Raw genomic sequence first — 13282 nt, 5'->3', positions numbered from 1 at the left:
CCCTAGACCAGTTCTCTAGAATGTAATTCATTTTTCACATACCTGATTCACAACCTCAAAGTAGATACCAAGTGTTGTATTGTGGTCCAGACCACAGATCTTCCACTGGCAGGTGCCACCTGTTCCAATTTCCTGCGAACAAGATCAAAGTCGTCAGCCAATATCAACTTTCACCTCTACTATTTTAAATACCGCGTCCTTATTTCTGCTGGGACAATTTAGTTTTGCTTTTATGTTTTTTAAATAATATCCTTCTTTAGTTCTTCACTGCTGCATTATGCATTTGAAGACTTTAAAAACATTGACACAAGTCATCACTGCAATACTTCGATGACATATCATTTCAATTGGAATGCAATCAATATTGCTCTATAGTTTTCCTTGATCCTACATGTTACTGGTATACCTCCTCTGATATTACCATCTGAAAATTTCAGCACCACTCCATCTATATGCAAATCATTGAAGTGATTCCAAAAGTAAAACTGCGAGATAACTATCCATTTTAAACTACTTTGAGAAAATGCCTGCAACACAAATTTCCGTTTACTCCCTACCAACCAATTTTAATCTCGTTTGCAATATTGAACATATTTCATATTAATTATTCTTCTCTAATAATCTCCTGTGTTATAACTTGTCAATTGTTTTTCTCAGGTTAATGTGCACCACACCAAGTGCATATCCCCACTTAGCAAATAAAAAATTGACAGACACATAATTAGACTCACATTTTCTGACACACAAGGTCCTTTGGCGCAAAGTGATATGCATGGCCCAATAGCTCCAGAAATCTTGATTTCCCTTGATGTCTATTGGAAGAAATGCAGTTTAAAAAAAGAATTGATATGCACGAGTTTAAAAACGTCTTTTGAAACTATTTTGATTGGCCAACAAAGTCTCGGATATAAAGGGCAACAATCAGTTTCTATATGATGTCCCGCATATAAATTAATCTTCCACTGAAAGTAAGCTTTCCAATTTGAACTAACAGTTGAATAGTAATTGTGCTGTATTATGTTCAGTGGAAACCTTAAAAACGGCCTAATGTGAAAAGCAAAATAAATGTTTAGATTTTGAGTCCCGGGTTTTGAGTGCTATTGATTCTTTATAGATCCTTTCATATAAAGGGTCACAACATTACATTACGAATTAAAGCATTAGAGTTATTGTATAATTATAACATTGGATATTTCAACTTCAGGATTTACAGCAAAATTGATATTTTACATTTTAAAATTAACAATAAGGCCAAGTCAAAAAGGTTGATTAATTCATCCTTGAAAATTTAAATTTTTAAAGCATGTCAACATTGTGCATATTCAGAAAAATGTTGGACCAATTTCACAACTCCATTAATTAAATTATAATAAAAAATCTGCCACAAGACTAATACAATTTAACAATATGAGAAACAAATGCATTCGGTACTTCTAGAGTTATTTTGCATACATTTTAAATTCTCAGTTATTTGATGATACCTACTCTTGACATGAATCATAATGCTAAAACCGTTCTTTGGGCATCCTTGGTTTGTTGGAAAAAAATTGGGAAATTATGTCTATTTTATTTCCTAATGTTAATTCCTTTGTACTCAAAACAAAGCCATGGATGTCCATTTAAAACACTGTTGTTGAGAACACAACCTAAAATCAGCCATGATCACAGAAACTAGGTGCAGGAGGAGGCCATTCGGCCCATCGAGCCAGCACCGCCATTCATTGTGATCATGACTGACACAATCAGGCATTGAATGGCTCGAAGGGCCAAATGGCCTACTCCTGCACCTATTGTCTATAAAATTGTCTTAATTAAGGACTTCCAAAGTGACAGATAATACAACATTTTCAAAGAGTCAACAACAAAAATAACTTAGAACTGAAAATGATGTTCACTTCAAGTTCCAACTTGGGCCATATGATCATATGAAAAGTTCTGATACTTTTACTTTCTACAATGTAGAGGATTCCAGAATGTAGTCTCCAATCGGACTATTGTAATAAAATGGATTGTGATGAGAAATGTTCACTTATACCTTAATTTCTAGTGTGCCTCCAAAAGCCATCTTAAATTGCCCCTGAATATCCTTCGTAAAGACTCGTTGAAAGGTTTGTTTAAATAGAGATGTGTTGAACGAGTCCCCCATCACCATGTAACCACTTAAGGAAAGATAAAGGAGAAAAATTACAACAAACAATACGACAAATGAAATTGGAGAAATTACACAGACTGAAGGGTCTCGCCCCGAAACATCATCCATTCTTTCTCTCCTGAGATGCTGCCTGTGAGTTAGCATTTGGTGTCTATCTCCTGTCATAAATTTCGTACATAACAAAAACTGAAACTAAGTAGCAGAACAGCTCGAAGGCAAGACATTATTCATTCATTTATAATGCGACAAAAGTTTATTTTGACTAGCCTTTCTAACCCATTTTAGAAAATAATAATATAACTTATTCACTATATATGCAATTTAACAATTTTCTGATTTTTGGTGTTACACTTTTAATCTGGAGCCGCAGGAACAATATTGCAATTCACACATGCCATGTAGCTTTTACTTACCCTGTGTGATTTGGGCAGCACTTCATTTCATTGAGCCCAGTCTGATCTAAAGCACAGGCATAGATATCAATAACGTGGCCATTTGCTGCTGCTCGATTCGATAATGCTTCATAGTGCTATTTTAAGAATGAAAGTTCAAACACCAACAAATATTAAACCAATTTAAAATCTCGAACACACATCAAACATGATACAAAATTAATCCAGTAACCAGCAATGTCTCAACAATCAAAACACCTCTGGAAACATTAAGCAAATAGAGATGATAATTTTTATATTATTTACTGCAAAGTAATTTAGAAAATGTGTACACTAGATACAACTAATGTTACTATTTCTACAATGGAATATGATCATTGGGATTAGATTATGAAGATTAAACTTATATCACACCCATTAGAATTTCATGATTGAGACATTTTGACACCGATGATTTCAGCAGAAAGGATATATACTACATAAGTGGAGCTTGGAAAGCATAAGTAGGAAAATGGAATGGAAAAAAATGAACATGAGCAGGAAGAATAATTTTGATTAATTAATAAGCATTTGCAAAATAACCATATTAGTCATATCCTAGATAAATGTCTGTTCGCATTAAGTAATGACAATGGTGTGGACTGTACACTAGGGAGAAGTGTTGAAGATAATGTTGTAGTCTATCTAGAATGAAGCCCTTGGAAGGTGGTAGTAGCAAGGCAATTAATGGGGAATAGAGGAATTCTAAGACTTAAAACATAAATTCTGCCTAGATAATAACTTTTTGAAATATAAAACTCACAAAAACATCACCTACTAAGTTCTATCCACTATTCACATCATGATAGCAAAGAAAAGGCTGGCATTGTATAATTGCTATGTTTCATTATCAATCATGGTGAAAGTATTCTGAATATCCCATGGAAATTAAATTAGAGATTACAATTCACCAAAATTTAAAACAGCAAAACAAAAAAAACTAATGAAAATAATGGGAGAGTGATAATTCTCTGAAGAACAAGAGGTTAGTAAGAATACTCCAGGCTACCATATATAATCTTTCAAAATTCCCTCGATTCAGAAATTAACACAGCCTATGATTAATGTCAGGATGATCAAAAACCTCAATGTTTAACTAATAAACCAATGACAATTTGTAAAGGTAAAATGTGACTTGCAAACTTGACTGAATTTTTGAAGGGTCAACTAAAATAGTGGACCTGAGCATTGTTATTCAGAACATATGTGAGAAGACTCTCAAAACAGACCGTTAGCTAAAATTGGTCTTAAATTGAAGGTAAAGTGTTGAGCTGGTTAGGAAACTAGCTGAGTGACCAGAAAAGTCAAGTTAGGAAAATAAGGGATAGTTACCAGGAAGTAACCAATGGCACCCCATAGGCTGTTTTGGAGGCTCAACTATTTACACTGCATTTATTAATGTCAATGATAAGAGAGAAAGCTATGTACTAAGTTTGTTGGACACAAATAAAAAGAATTGCAATTAGTACATTCTAGAAACAAGGAACTACAGATGTTGGTTTACAAAAAAAGACAAAGTGTTGGAGTAACTCAGCGGGTCAGGTAGAACATGGATAGGTAACATTTCAGGTCGTGACCCATCTTCAGACTCTGAAGAAGCTCTCCTCCTCTCAGTCAGATGCAATTAGTACATTCAAAGATTAGGTGATTATGAGATTTTCCTAGATTTAGAGTTTAGGTCAGGAATCTTCTTCAGACCAAAGGGTCCCAACCCAAAATGTCACCTGTCCATTCCATCTGCTGGTGCTGCCTGACCTGCTGAGTTCCTCCATTATTTTGCATTTTGCTCATTTCCAGCATCTGCAACCTCTTGTGTCTCTGTATATTTAAAGAGTATTTTTAATATGACAGATTCTTGATTATTAAGGGCAACAAAGATTAAGAGATGAGAAAGGGGTTGAAAGGGAAAAATAGATCAGCCATGATCTCATGACGGAGCAGATTCGATGGGCCGAATGGCCTAATTCTGCTCCAATGTCTTATGGAAAGAACCAAATAGTTAATGGAATTCTGAATAATGTACACAGGACAAAAATACAAAATATTAGAAATCTGTTACAGCAATACATTTGGATCATCATATCTGATGCAATCAGACGAGTTCTGGGCCTTAATCCCTAGGAAGGTTATGGGAGAGGATCGCAACCTAGATGTTCCAGAATTATTTCTGGACAAGGTTAAATTACAAGGTGGAATTACTAGTGACTAGTGGGGTACCGCAAGGCTCGGTGCTGGGACCGCAGCTATTTACAATATACATTAATGACGGATGAAGGGATTAAAAGTACCAATAGCAAATTTGCAGATGATACAAAGCTGGGTGGTAGTGTGAACTGTGAGGAAGATGCTATGAGGTTGCAGGGTGACTTGGACAGGTTATGTGAGTGGGCGGATGCATGGCAGATGCAGTTTAATGTGGATAAGTGTGAGGTTATCCACTTTGGGGGTAAGAATAGGAAGGCAGAGTATTATCTGAATGGTGCCAAGTTAGGAACAGGGGACGTACAACGAGATCTGGGTGTCCTAGTGCATCAGTCACTGAAAGGAAGCATGCAGGTACAGCAGGGAGTGAAGAAAGCCAATGGAATGTTGGCCTTCATAACAAGAGGAGTTGAGTATAGGAGCAAAGAGTCCCTCTGCAGTTGTACAGGGCCCTAGTGAGACCGTACCTGGAGTACTGTGTGCAGTTTTGGTCTCCAAATTTGAGGAAGGATATTCTTGCTATTGAGGGCGTGCAGCGTAGGTTTACTAAGTTAATTCCCGGAATGGCGGGACTGTCATATGTTGAAAGACTGGAGCGTCTAGGCTTGTATACACTGGAATTTAGAAGGATGAGAGGAGATCTTATCGAAACGTATAAGATTATTAAGGGGTTGGACACGTTAGAGGCAGGAAACATGTTCCCAATGTTGGGGGAGTCCAGAACAAGGGGTCACAGTTTAAGAATAAGGGGTAGGCCATTTAGAACTGAGACGAGGAAAATATTTTTCAGTCAGAGAGTTGTGAATCTGTGGAATTCTCTGCCTCAGAAGGCAGTGGAGGCCAATTCTCTGAATGCATTCAAGAGCGAGCTGGATAGAGCTCTTAAGGATAGCGGAGTCAGGGGGTATGGGGAGAAGGCAGGAACGGGGTACTGATTGAGAATGATCAGCCATGATCACATTGAATGGCGGTGCTGGCTCGAAGGGCCGAATGGCCTCCTCCTATTGTCTATTGTCTACACAAACAAAGGTTGTTTTTCCTGAAATCTGGATATCAGGGAATGATCTAATCAAAACTTAAAGTATTAAGAGAAACAAATTCTGCAACAAAATATGATGGATTTCAAATGATTGTTGAATGCAGTATTAGAAATACATAATGCCAAAAAAAATTAGAATCTGTTTTTTTAAGGACTGAAGTTTGAAACCACTTCAACATCAGAAGTATGGAATGAGTTAGGACTTTTTCTGGAAATAGCAGATGATGCTAGTTCATACATTAATTTTGTGCTTGCGATTGGCTAATACTTGTGAAGCAAAAGAGATCAAATGTCACATGCCAGTAAATTCAGTATGGTGACAGGTCAGCCATTATTTTGTTGAAGGGCTAAGTGGCCACTCCTGTTCCTAATTTCGATGTTATGGCTGGTTACATGAAGTAAGATCACAGATTGACCGTGACCACATCAGAGAACAAACGTGAAAATTGAAAAAAACTGCATAACAGTTAACATTCCAGTTTGTAGGCCTTTGAGCAGATTCCGTGGACTAGGACTGCCCAAGAGAGCATGTTCATACCGAGGAAGAAGTGTGCATCATTTACCTTCATAGCTTTCTTCATATATTTAATGTTGTCTTTCTCAATGTCATGCCAAGATCTAATGGGTGTCTTTAGATCATCACCAACAACCATTCCAGGTCCTTGTGTGGCTGGTCCCCCAATGAATAACATCACACGGCCTCCAGTATTGGGGAAAGTGCACTGGTTTAAAAGAAAAACAAAATCAAATGAACGTCAAAGGAAATGTAGCGAAGTAATTACTCTGAACCCCTATTGTTCAACATGCACTAAAGTATTCTGTAGACATCGAGTCATTAAGCGTGGAAAGAGGCCCTTCGGCAATCAATATGCCCCATCTATACTAGTCCCACCTGCTTACGTTTGTCCAATTTCCTTCTAAACCTATCTTACCCATGTACATGTACAAGGGTTTTTCAAATGTTGCATTAGCACCTGCCTCAACTACCTCCTCTGGCAGCTCGTTCCATATACCTACCACCCTTTGTGTAAAAAATATGCCCCTCAGGTTCCTATTAAATCTTTCCCTGTCACCCTAAACCTGTCCTCTGGTTCTCAATTCTCCTTCTCTGGGAAAAAGACTGTATTTACCCTATCTATTCTTCTCATGATCTATATACCTCTATAAGATCACCCCACCTCCTGCGCTACATGGAATAACGTCCTAACTTGTTTAACCTCTCATAAGGAATTAGGCCATTCGGCCTATCAAGTCTACTCCACCATTCAATCAAGGCTGATCTATCTCTCCCTCCTTATCCCATTCTCCTGCCTTCTCCCCAAAACACCTGACACCTGTACCAATCAAGAATCTATCCATCTCTGACTTAAAAATATCCATTGACTTGGCCTCCACAACATTCTGTGGCAAATTCCACAGATTCGCCACCTGCTAACTAAAGAAACGTATTCCTTCCTAAATATTCCTTCCTAAAAGAACGTCCTTTAATTCTGAGGCTAAGCCCTCTAGTCCTAGAGTCTCTCACTAGTAGAAACATTCTCTCCACATCCATTCCATGCAAGCTTCTCACTATTCTGTTTGTTTAAATGAGGACATTCTTCTAAACTCCAGCGAGTACAGGCCCAGTGCTGACAAACGCTCATCATAGGTTAACCTACTTATTCCTGGGATCATTCTTGTAAACCTCCTCTGGACCCTCTCCAGAGCCAGCACAACCTTCCTCAGATACAGTACCCAAAATTGCTCACAATATTCCAAATGTGGCCTTACCAGCGCCTTATAGAGCCTCAACATTACTTCCTTATTTTTGTATACAAGCCCTCTTGAAATAATTGCTAGCATTGAGTTTGCTTTCTTTACTACCAATTCGACTTGCAGATGAACTTTTTGGGAAACCTGCACCAGCACTCCCAAGTCCCTTTGAACCTCCGATTTCTGGATTCTCTCCCCATTTAGAAAATGCGCTCTCACTGTAGCTCAAGCCCTCAAACCCTAGCAACATCCTCGTAAATCTTCACTGCACCATTTCCAGCTTAACAACATCTTTCCTGCAACAGGGTGATCAAAAATGAACCCAATACTCTAAATGTGGCCTCACCAATGTCTTGTACAAATAAGTGACAGAAAGTGAAAAGACCGGAAGTGATGTTGCAGCTTTATAGGTCTTTGGTTAGGCCATATTTGGCGTAGAGTGTGCAGTTTTGGTTGCCCCATGAGATGCTGCCTGACATGCTGAGTTACTCCAGCATTTTGTGAATAAATACCTTCGATTTGTACCAGCATTTGCCGTTATTTTCTTACACTACATGAAGAATGTGGATGCTCTGGAGAGCGAGCAGAAGAGATTCAGCAGAATGCTGCTTGGATTGGAGGGCATTTGCTATGAGGAGAGATTGGAGAAAGTGAGAAAGTTTTGTTTGAAACGTTGGTGGTTGAATAGCCATATAATAGAAGTGTAAAGACTATGTCAGGATGGAATATGAAAGAACAGAACACAAAGACAAAGACAAAAGGGGAGAGGGGCAAAGTTTAAAGTAGGCAGGCAGATACACACACACACACACACACACACACACACACCCACAATGTTGGGGTCAATGGGTGATGGTGGATACAATTACAATAGGAGCATTTAAGAGGCCTTCAGATAGGTACATGTTTACTCAGGGAATGGAGGGACATGGTTTCTGTGCAGGTAGCAGAGCATAGTGGAATCTAACATCGTGTTTAGCACTGGCATTATGGGCCAAAGGGCCCATTCCTGTGATGTAATCGTATTCGCATGGGCCCCAATAATACCTGCCTCTTTGCAGGGTACATCAAACAATCCCTGCTCCAGGCGCACCCCTGCACCCATGCAGAACTCATGGACTTCATTAACTTCACTACCAATTTCCATCCTGCACTCAAATTCACTTGGACCATCTCTGACAATCCCCTCCCCTTTCTTATTCCCAACATCTCCATCGCAGGAGATAGACTATCGACTGACATCTCTAAAAGCCTCCTGACACCCACAGCCACCTTGACACTTTCCCATCCTGCCTCCTGCAAATACTCTATCCCCTACTCCCAATTCCTCCGTCTCAGTCGCATCTGCACCCAAGATGAGGTGTTCCATATCAGGACATTCGAGATGTCCTCATTGTTTAGGACAGTAGGGTTCCACTCTTCTATCATTGATGAGCCCCCTCACATGTGTCTCCTCGGTGTCCTGCAGCTCCGCTCTTGCTCCCCCTCCCAGTCGCAACAGGGACAGAGACCACCCAAATCCTCACCTTTCATCCCATCAGCCATCACATACAGCACATAATACTTCGACATTTTTGCCACCTCCAACAGGATCCTACCACTAGTCACATCTTCCCATCTCCCACCCCTTTCCGCAGAGACCATTACATGCGCAACTCCCTGGTTAACTCACCCCTTCCCACCCAAATCACTGCCTCCCCAGGTACTTTCCCTGCAACAGCAGGAGATGCAACAGCTGTCCCTATACCTCCTCCATCGAATCCATCCAGGGACCCCGACAGTCTTTTCAGGTGAAGCAGAGGTTCACGCACCTCCTCCAATCTCATCTACTGTATCCAGTCTTTTCGGGTGAGGCAGAGTTTCACTTGCACCTCCTCCAATCTCATCTACTGTATCCTCTGTTCTAGGTGTGGACTCCAATATATCGGCAAGACCAAGCAGAGATTGGGCGATCGTTTCGCTGAACAGCTTCGCTCATTCCTCCTTGGCCTACGTGATCTCCCAGTTGCCAAACACTTCAACTTTCCTTCCCATTCTGGCCTCTGTCCTAGGCCTCCATCGCTGTCAGAGTGAGACCAAACGCAAATTGGAGGAACAGCACCTCATATTTCGTTTGGGCAACTTACAACCCAGTGGTATGAAATTAATTTCCCCAATTTCAAGTAACCCTTGCATTCCCTCTCTCAACATCCTTCCCCCACCCTAGTTATCTTGTGTCGATCTTCGGTATAAACAGCATCTGCAGTTGCTTCCTACACACTGTACTGTTTTATGCTCTAGTCTAGGTTAAACTGTTAATGCTGGTATTACAGTTTTGTAGTTGTTCTCATGCCAGCTTACAAAGTAGAATTTATTTTATATGGAGGGTGCCATACCTCTAATAGACCAACAGCAATGGACAGAGCAACCCCAGTTGATCTCAGTGGTCTTTTTCCCTGGGGTACAGGCCAAGGGTCACGTTGCAATTCTCCCAAAAGATCAGTCAAGTTCATGTCAATTTTTTGTACTGGTTGCAAAAATCTGTGAAATTAAATGTTTGGAAATAGAGTATATGAGGCACTTGAGAATTATTTACACTGCCCCAAAACCACGGTAGATTGAGCTTCTCAAATAGAGCATGAATAGCTCAGCATTAAATTGAAGGAATGGTAAGCATAAATATTTATACATTAGGAATTAAGATGTGTGTATTTGTGTATATATATATATATAATTTATACACACTCGTATACACGCATATTATATATCTGTCTGTCTGTGTGCACAGGTGTGTATGTGTGGCCAGGTGGAAAACACAAAGTATTTATGAGTGTTTAGACTCCAGGACCAAGAACATTATAATGAATCAGCACACTGCAGGGCAGCCGGGTCCAATTGTAATCGTAAAATGTATCTTTAGAATGCTAGAGAGTTTCAGACTCACAATAAAAAAGGTTTTTTTTCCCGCAAGGTTTTCAAAATTAAAGGTGTATTCAATAGTAATAAACTTTATTTTTGTTAGCTCAAGCAAAAAATACAATAGGCTGCATCTTATTTTGTTTAACAGAGTATAGTTGCACAAATATCAATACAAACTATTGATTATCGATTTCATTGGCCATCCACAGTAAAAGTATTAGCTATGTTCATAAGAGATAATAATGATGTCTGATTATTAGGGAAGGTTACATGGAAACAGGTATTTTCCCCTTACACTGTTTAAATTCAAGTCAGTCTTTCTTTCTGCTTGTCAATTTCAAAAGGAACTTTTAAGTGGTTCTCTAGTTCCCGATTGAAATTAGATAACTAATTTAGCCTGTGTAATGCAAATAAGTGTTCCCCAAATCATTACTCGTGCTGTTTCCAAATTGTATTATGGAAATTGTGTTATGTTATAACAGAACTACAAGTACAGTTTTCTGAATTGTATATAATATTATTGAAAAAGTATTACACTTTGTGTTCAAAATTAGATTTTTACTCACACTCCAAAAAAGACAAGTTATATTGATCATGCAAATTATGGAACTGGCACATTCTTACATTGCTGCTAAATCAAAATGATTCCAAAATATATTTTGCCCTCTTTTAAAATACATTCCTCTGAATGCATTTATTTTTTTCTCTAATATTATATTGGTGATTATAAAAGTTTGATAACTTTGCTACTGCATGAGGAAATGCCCTCAATTAAGTTGGAAGATAGCCTGTAAAAGCTTTCCATCTTATGGTTCAACATTTTTCCCCGTTACTGAGGACCTTTTTCCAGGGTGAAAATATTAAAGACTAGAGAGCATAGCTTTAAATTGAGAAGCAAAAATTTAATGAAGATGTATAGGACAAGTATATTTTTTTGCACAGAGAGTGGAGAGGGCTTGGAACAAGCTGTCAGATGTAGTGGTGGAGGCAGATACAATAGAGGCATTTCAGATGCTTTTGGATAGGCACATGCAAAGGAATCGAGAGATATGGATCAGTTGTTAGCAGAGATTAATTTAACTTGGCAATATCTTTGGTATGGACTTTGTGGACCGAAGGTCCTGTTCCTGTGCAGTACTGTTCTATGTTGTACTGTGTACTTACATAATTAAATTGCAATTTTACCTGTTGGATGGAGGAGGTTGCTGAACCTGAGGTCCACGGCCTGCTTGAGTACCTAATGGCTTGGTTAAGCCCAACATGTCCTGTTAAAAAATAAAGCAACTTAAGGAATCAAATCACACTGTAAATGCAGTTCCTTATTCCATTGAATTAATGGTCTTCAAATTGGTTGGTCAAAACAATCTCAACAGTATTCAGTTTATATTTGAATTCCTTTATTGCATGAGCTCAGTGCTTCATTAAAATAAGTTGATGCTGACTGGTAATACAAGTTAATTCACAACAAACTGAGAACTTGCTTTCTAAGCAAGTTTTGTCTTTTCACAAAAGATCCCAATTGAGAGACGGAGAGAAAAATAATTTAATGGAAGATCTACATTCATAGAAACATAGAAAATAAGTGCAGGAGTAGGCCATTCGGCCCTTCGAGCCTGCACCGCCATTCAATATGATCATGGCTGATCATCCAGCTCAGTAGCCTGTACCTGCCTTCTCTCCATACCCCCTGATCCCTTTAGCAAAAAGGGCCACATCTAACTCCCTCTTAAATATAACCAATGAACTGGCCTCAACTACCTTCTGTGGCAGAGAATTCCACAGACTCACCACTCTCTGTGTGAAGAAATGTTTTCTCATCTCGGTCCTAAAAGACTTCCCCCTTATCCTTAAGCTGTGACCCCTGGTTCTGGACTCCCCCAACATCGGGAACAATCTTCCCGCATCTAGCCTCTCCAACCCCTTAAGAATTTTATATGTTTCTATAAGATCCCCCCTCAGTCTTCTAAATTCCAGCGAGTACAAGCCCAGTCTATCCAGTCTTTCCTCATATGCAAGTCCCGCCATCCCAGGGATTAATCTGGTGAACCTTCTCTGTACTCCCTCTAAGGCAAGAACGTCTTTCCTCAGGTTAGGAGACCAAAACTGCACACAATATTCACACAGGACGGGAAGGCAAAAGCAATGTTAACATTAATTTAGAGAGGGCTAGAATATAAAAGCAAGAATGTAATGCTGAGGCTTTATAAGGCTTTGGTAAGGCCACATTTGGAATATTGTGAGCAGTTTTGGGCACCATTTCTGAGAAAGGATGTGATGGCATTAGAGAGGGTCCAGAGGTGGTTTACAAGAATAATTCCATTATTGGGTTAACGTATGGGGAATGTTGGATGCTCTGGGCCTATACTTGCTGGAGTTTAGAAGGATGAGGGTGGATTTCATTGAAAACTACCAAGTAATGAAAGGCCTAGATGGAGTGGATGTGGAGAGGATGTTTCCAATAGTGAGAGAATCTAAGACCAGAGGGCACAGAATAAAAGGACGTGCCTTTAGAATGGAGGAATGTGATAAAATCCAGGCAATCTGTTTCAGTGATGTCCATGTCAGGACACACATTGATCAGGTCATTAGGGCTAAAATCCTCAATCCCCTTCAAAATAACATTCAAAATAGAGCCTCCGACTACGTTCTATCTCAGTCCCGTCAACTCCCCTGACATCAGTCTGAAGAAGGCTCTCGACCCTAAACATCACCCATTCCTTCTCTCCAGAGATACTGCATGTTATGTGATCAGCCATGATCACATTGAATGGTGGTGCTGGCTCATAGGCCGAATGGCCTACTCCTGCA

The 13282-nt window shown here is 39.4% G+C and overlaps 1 protein-coding gene across 1 annotated transcript in view; it reads right to left on the bottom strand.

Annotated features, from left to right (window-relative positions):
- sec23a (Sec23 homolog A, coat complex II component) overlaps positions 1-13282 on the bottom strand; it is a 47626-nt gene that overhangs the window by 18922 nt on the left and 15422 nt on the right. Inside the window, exons 6-12 of the mRNA XM_078406546.1 lie at positions 11660-11739; positions 9952-10096; positions 6388-6546; positions 2566-2681; positions 2036-2159; positions 732-812; positions 43-132 (exon numbers count right to left, since the gene is read on the bottom strand). Coding sequence (XP_078262672.1) covers positions 43-132; positions 732-812; positions 2036-2159; positions 2566-2681; positions 6388-6546; positions 9952-10096; positions 11660-11739 — 795 coding nt within the window. The remainder of the gene's footprint in view (positions 1-42; positions 133-731; positions 813-2035; positions 2160-2565; positions 2682-6387; positions 6547-9951; positions 10097-11659; positions 11740-13282) is intronic.

This window comes from Rhinoraja longicauda, chromosome 10 (assembly GCF_053455715.1).
Source record: "Rhinoraja longicauda isolate Sanriku21f chromosome 10, sRhiLon1.1, whole genome shotgun sequence".
In the NCBI taxonomy this organism is placed as follows: domain Eukaryota; kingdom Metazoa; phylum Chordata; class Chondrichthyes; order Rajiformes; family Arhynchobatidae; genus Rhinoraja; species Rhinoraja longicauda.
This window is presented reverse-complemented; position numbering and strand designations above follow the sequence as displayed.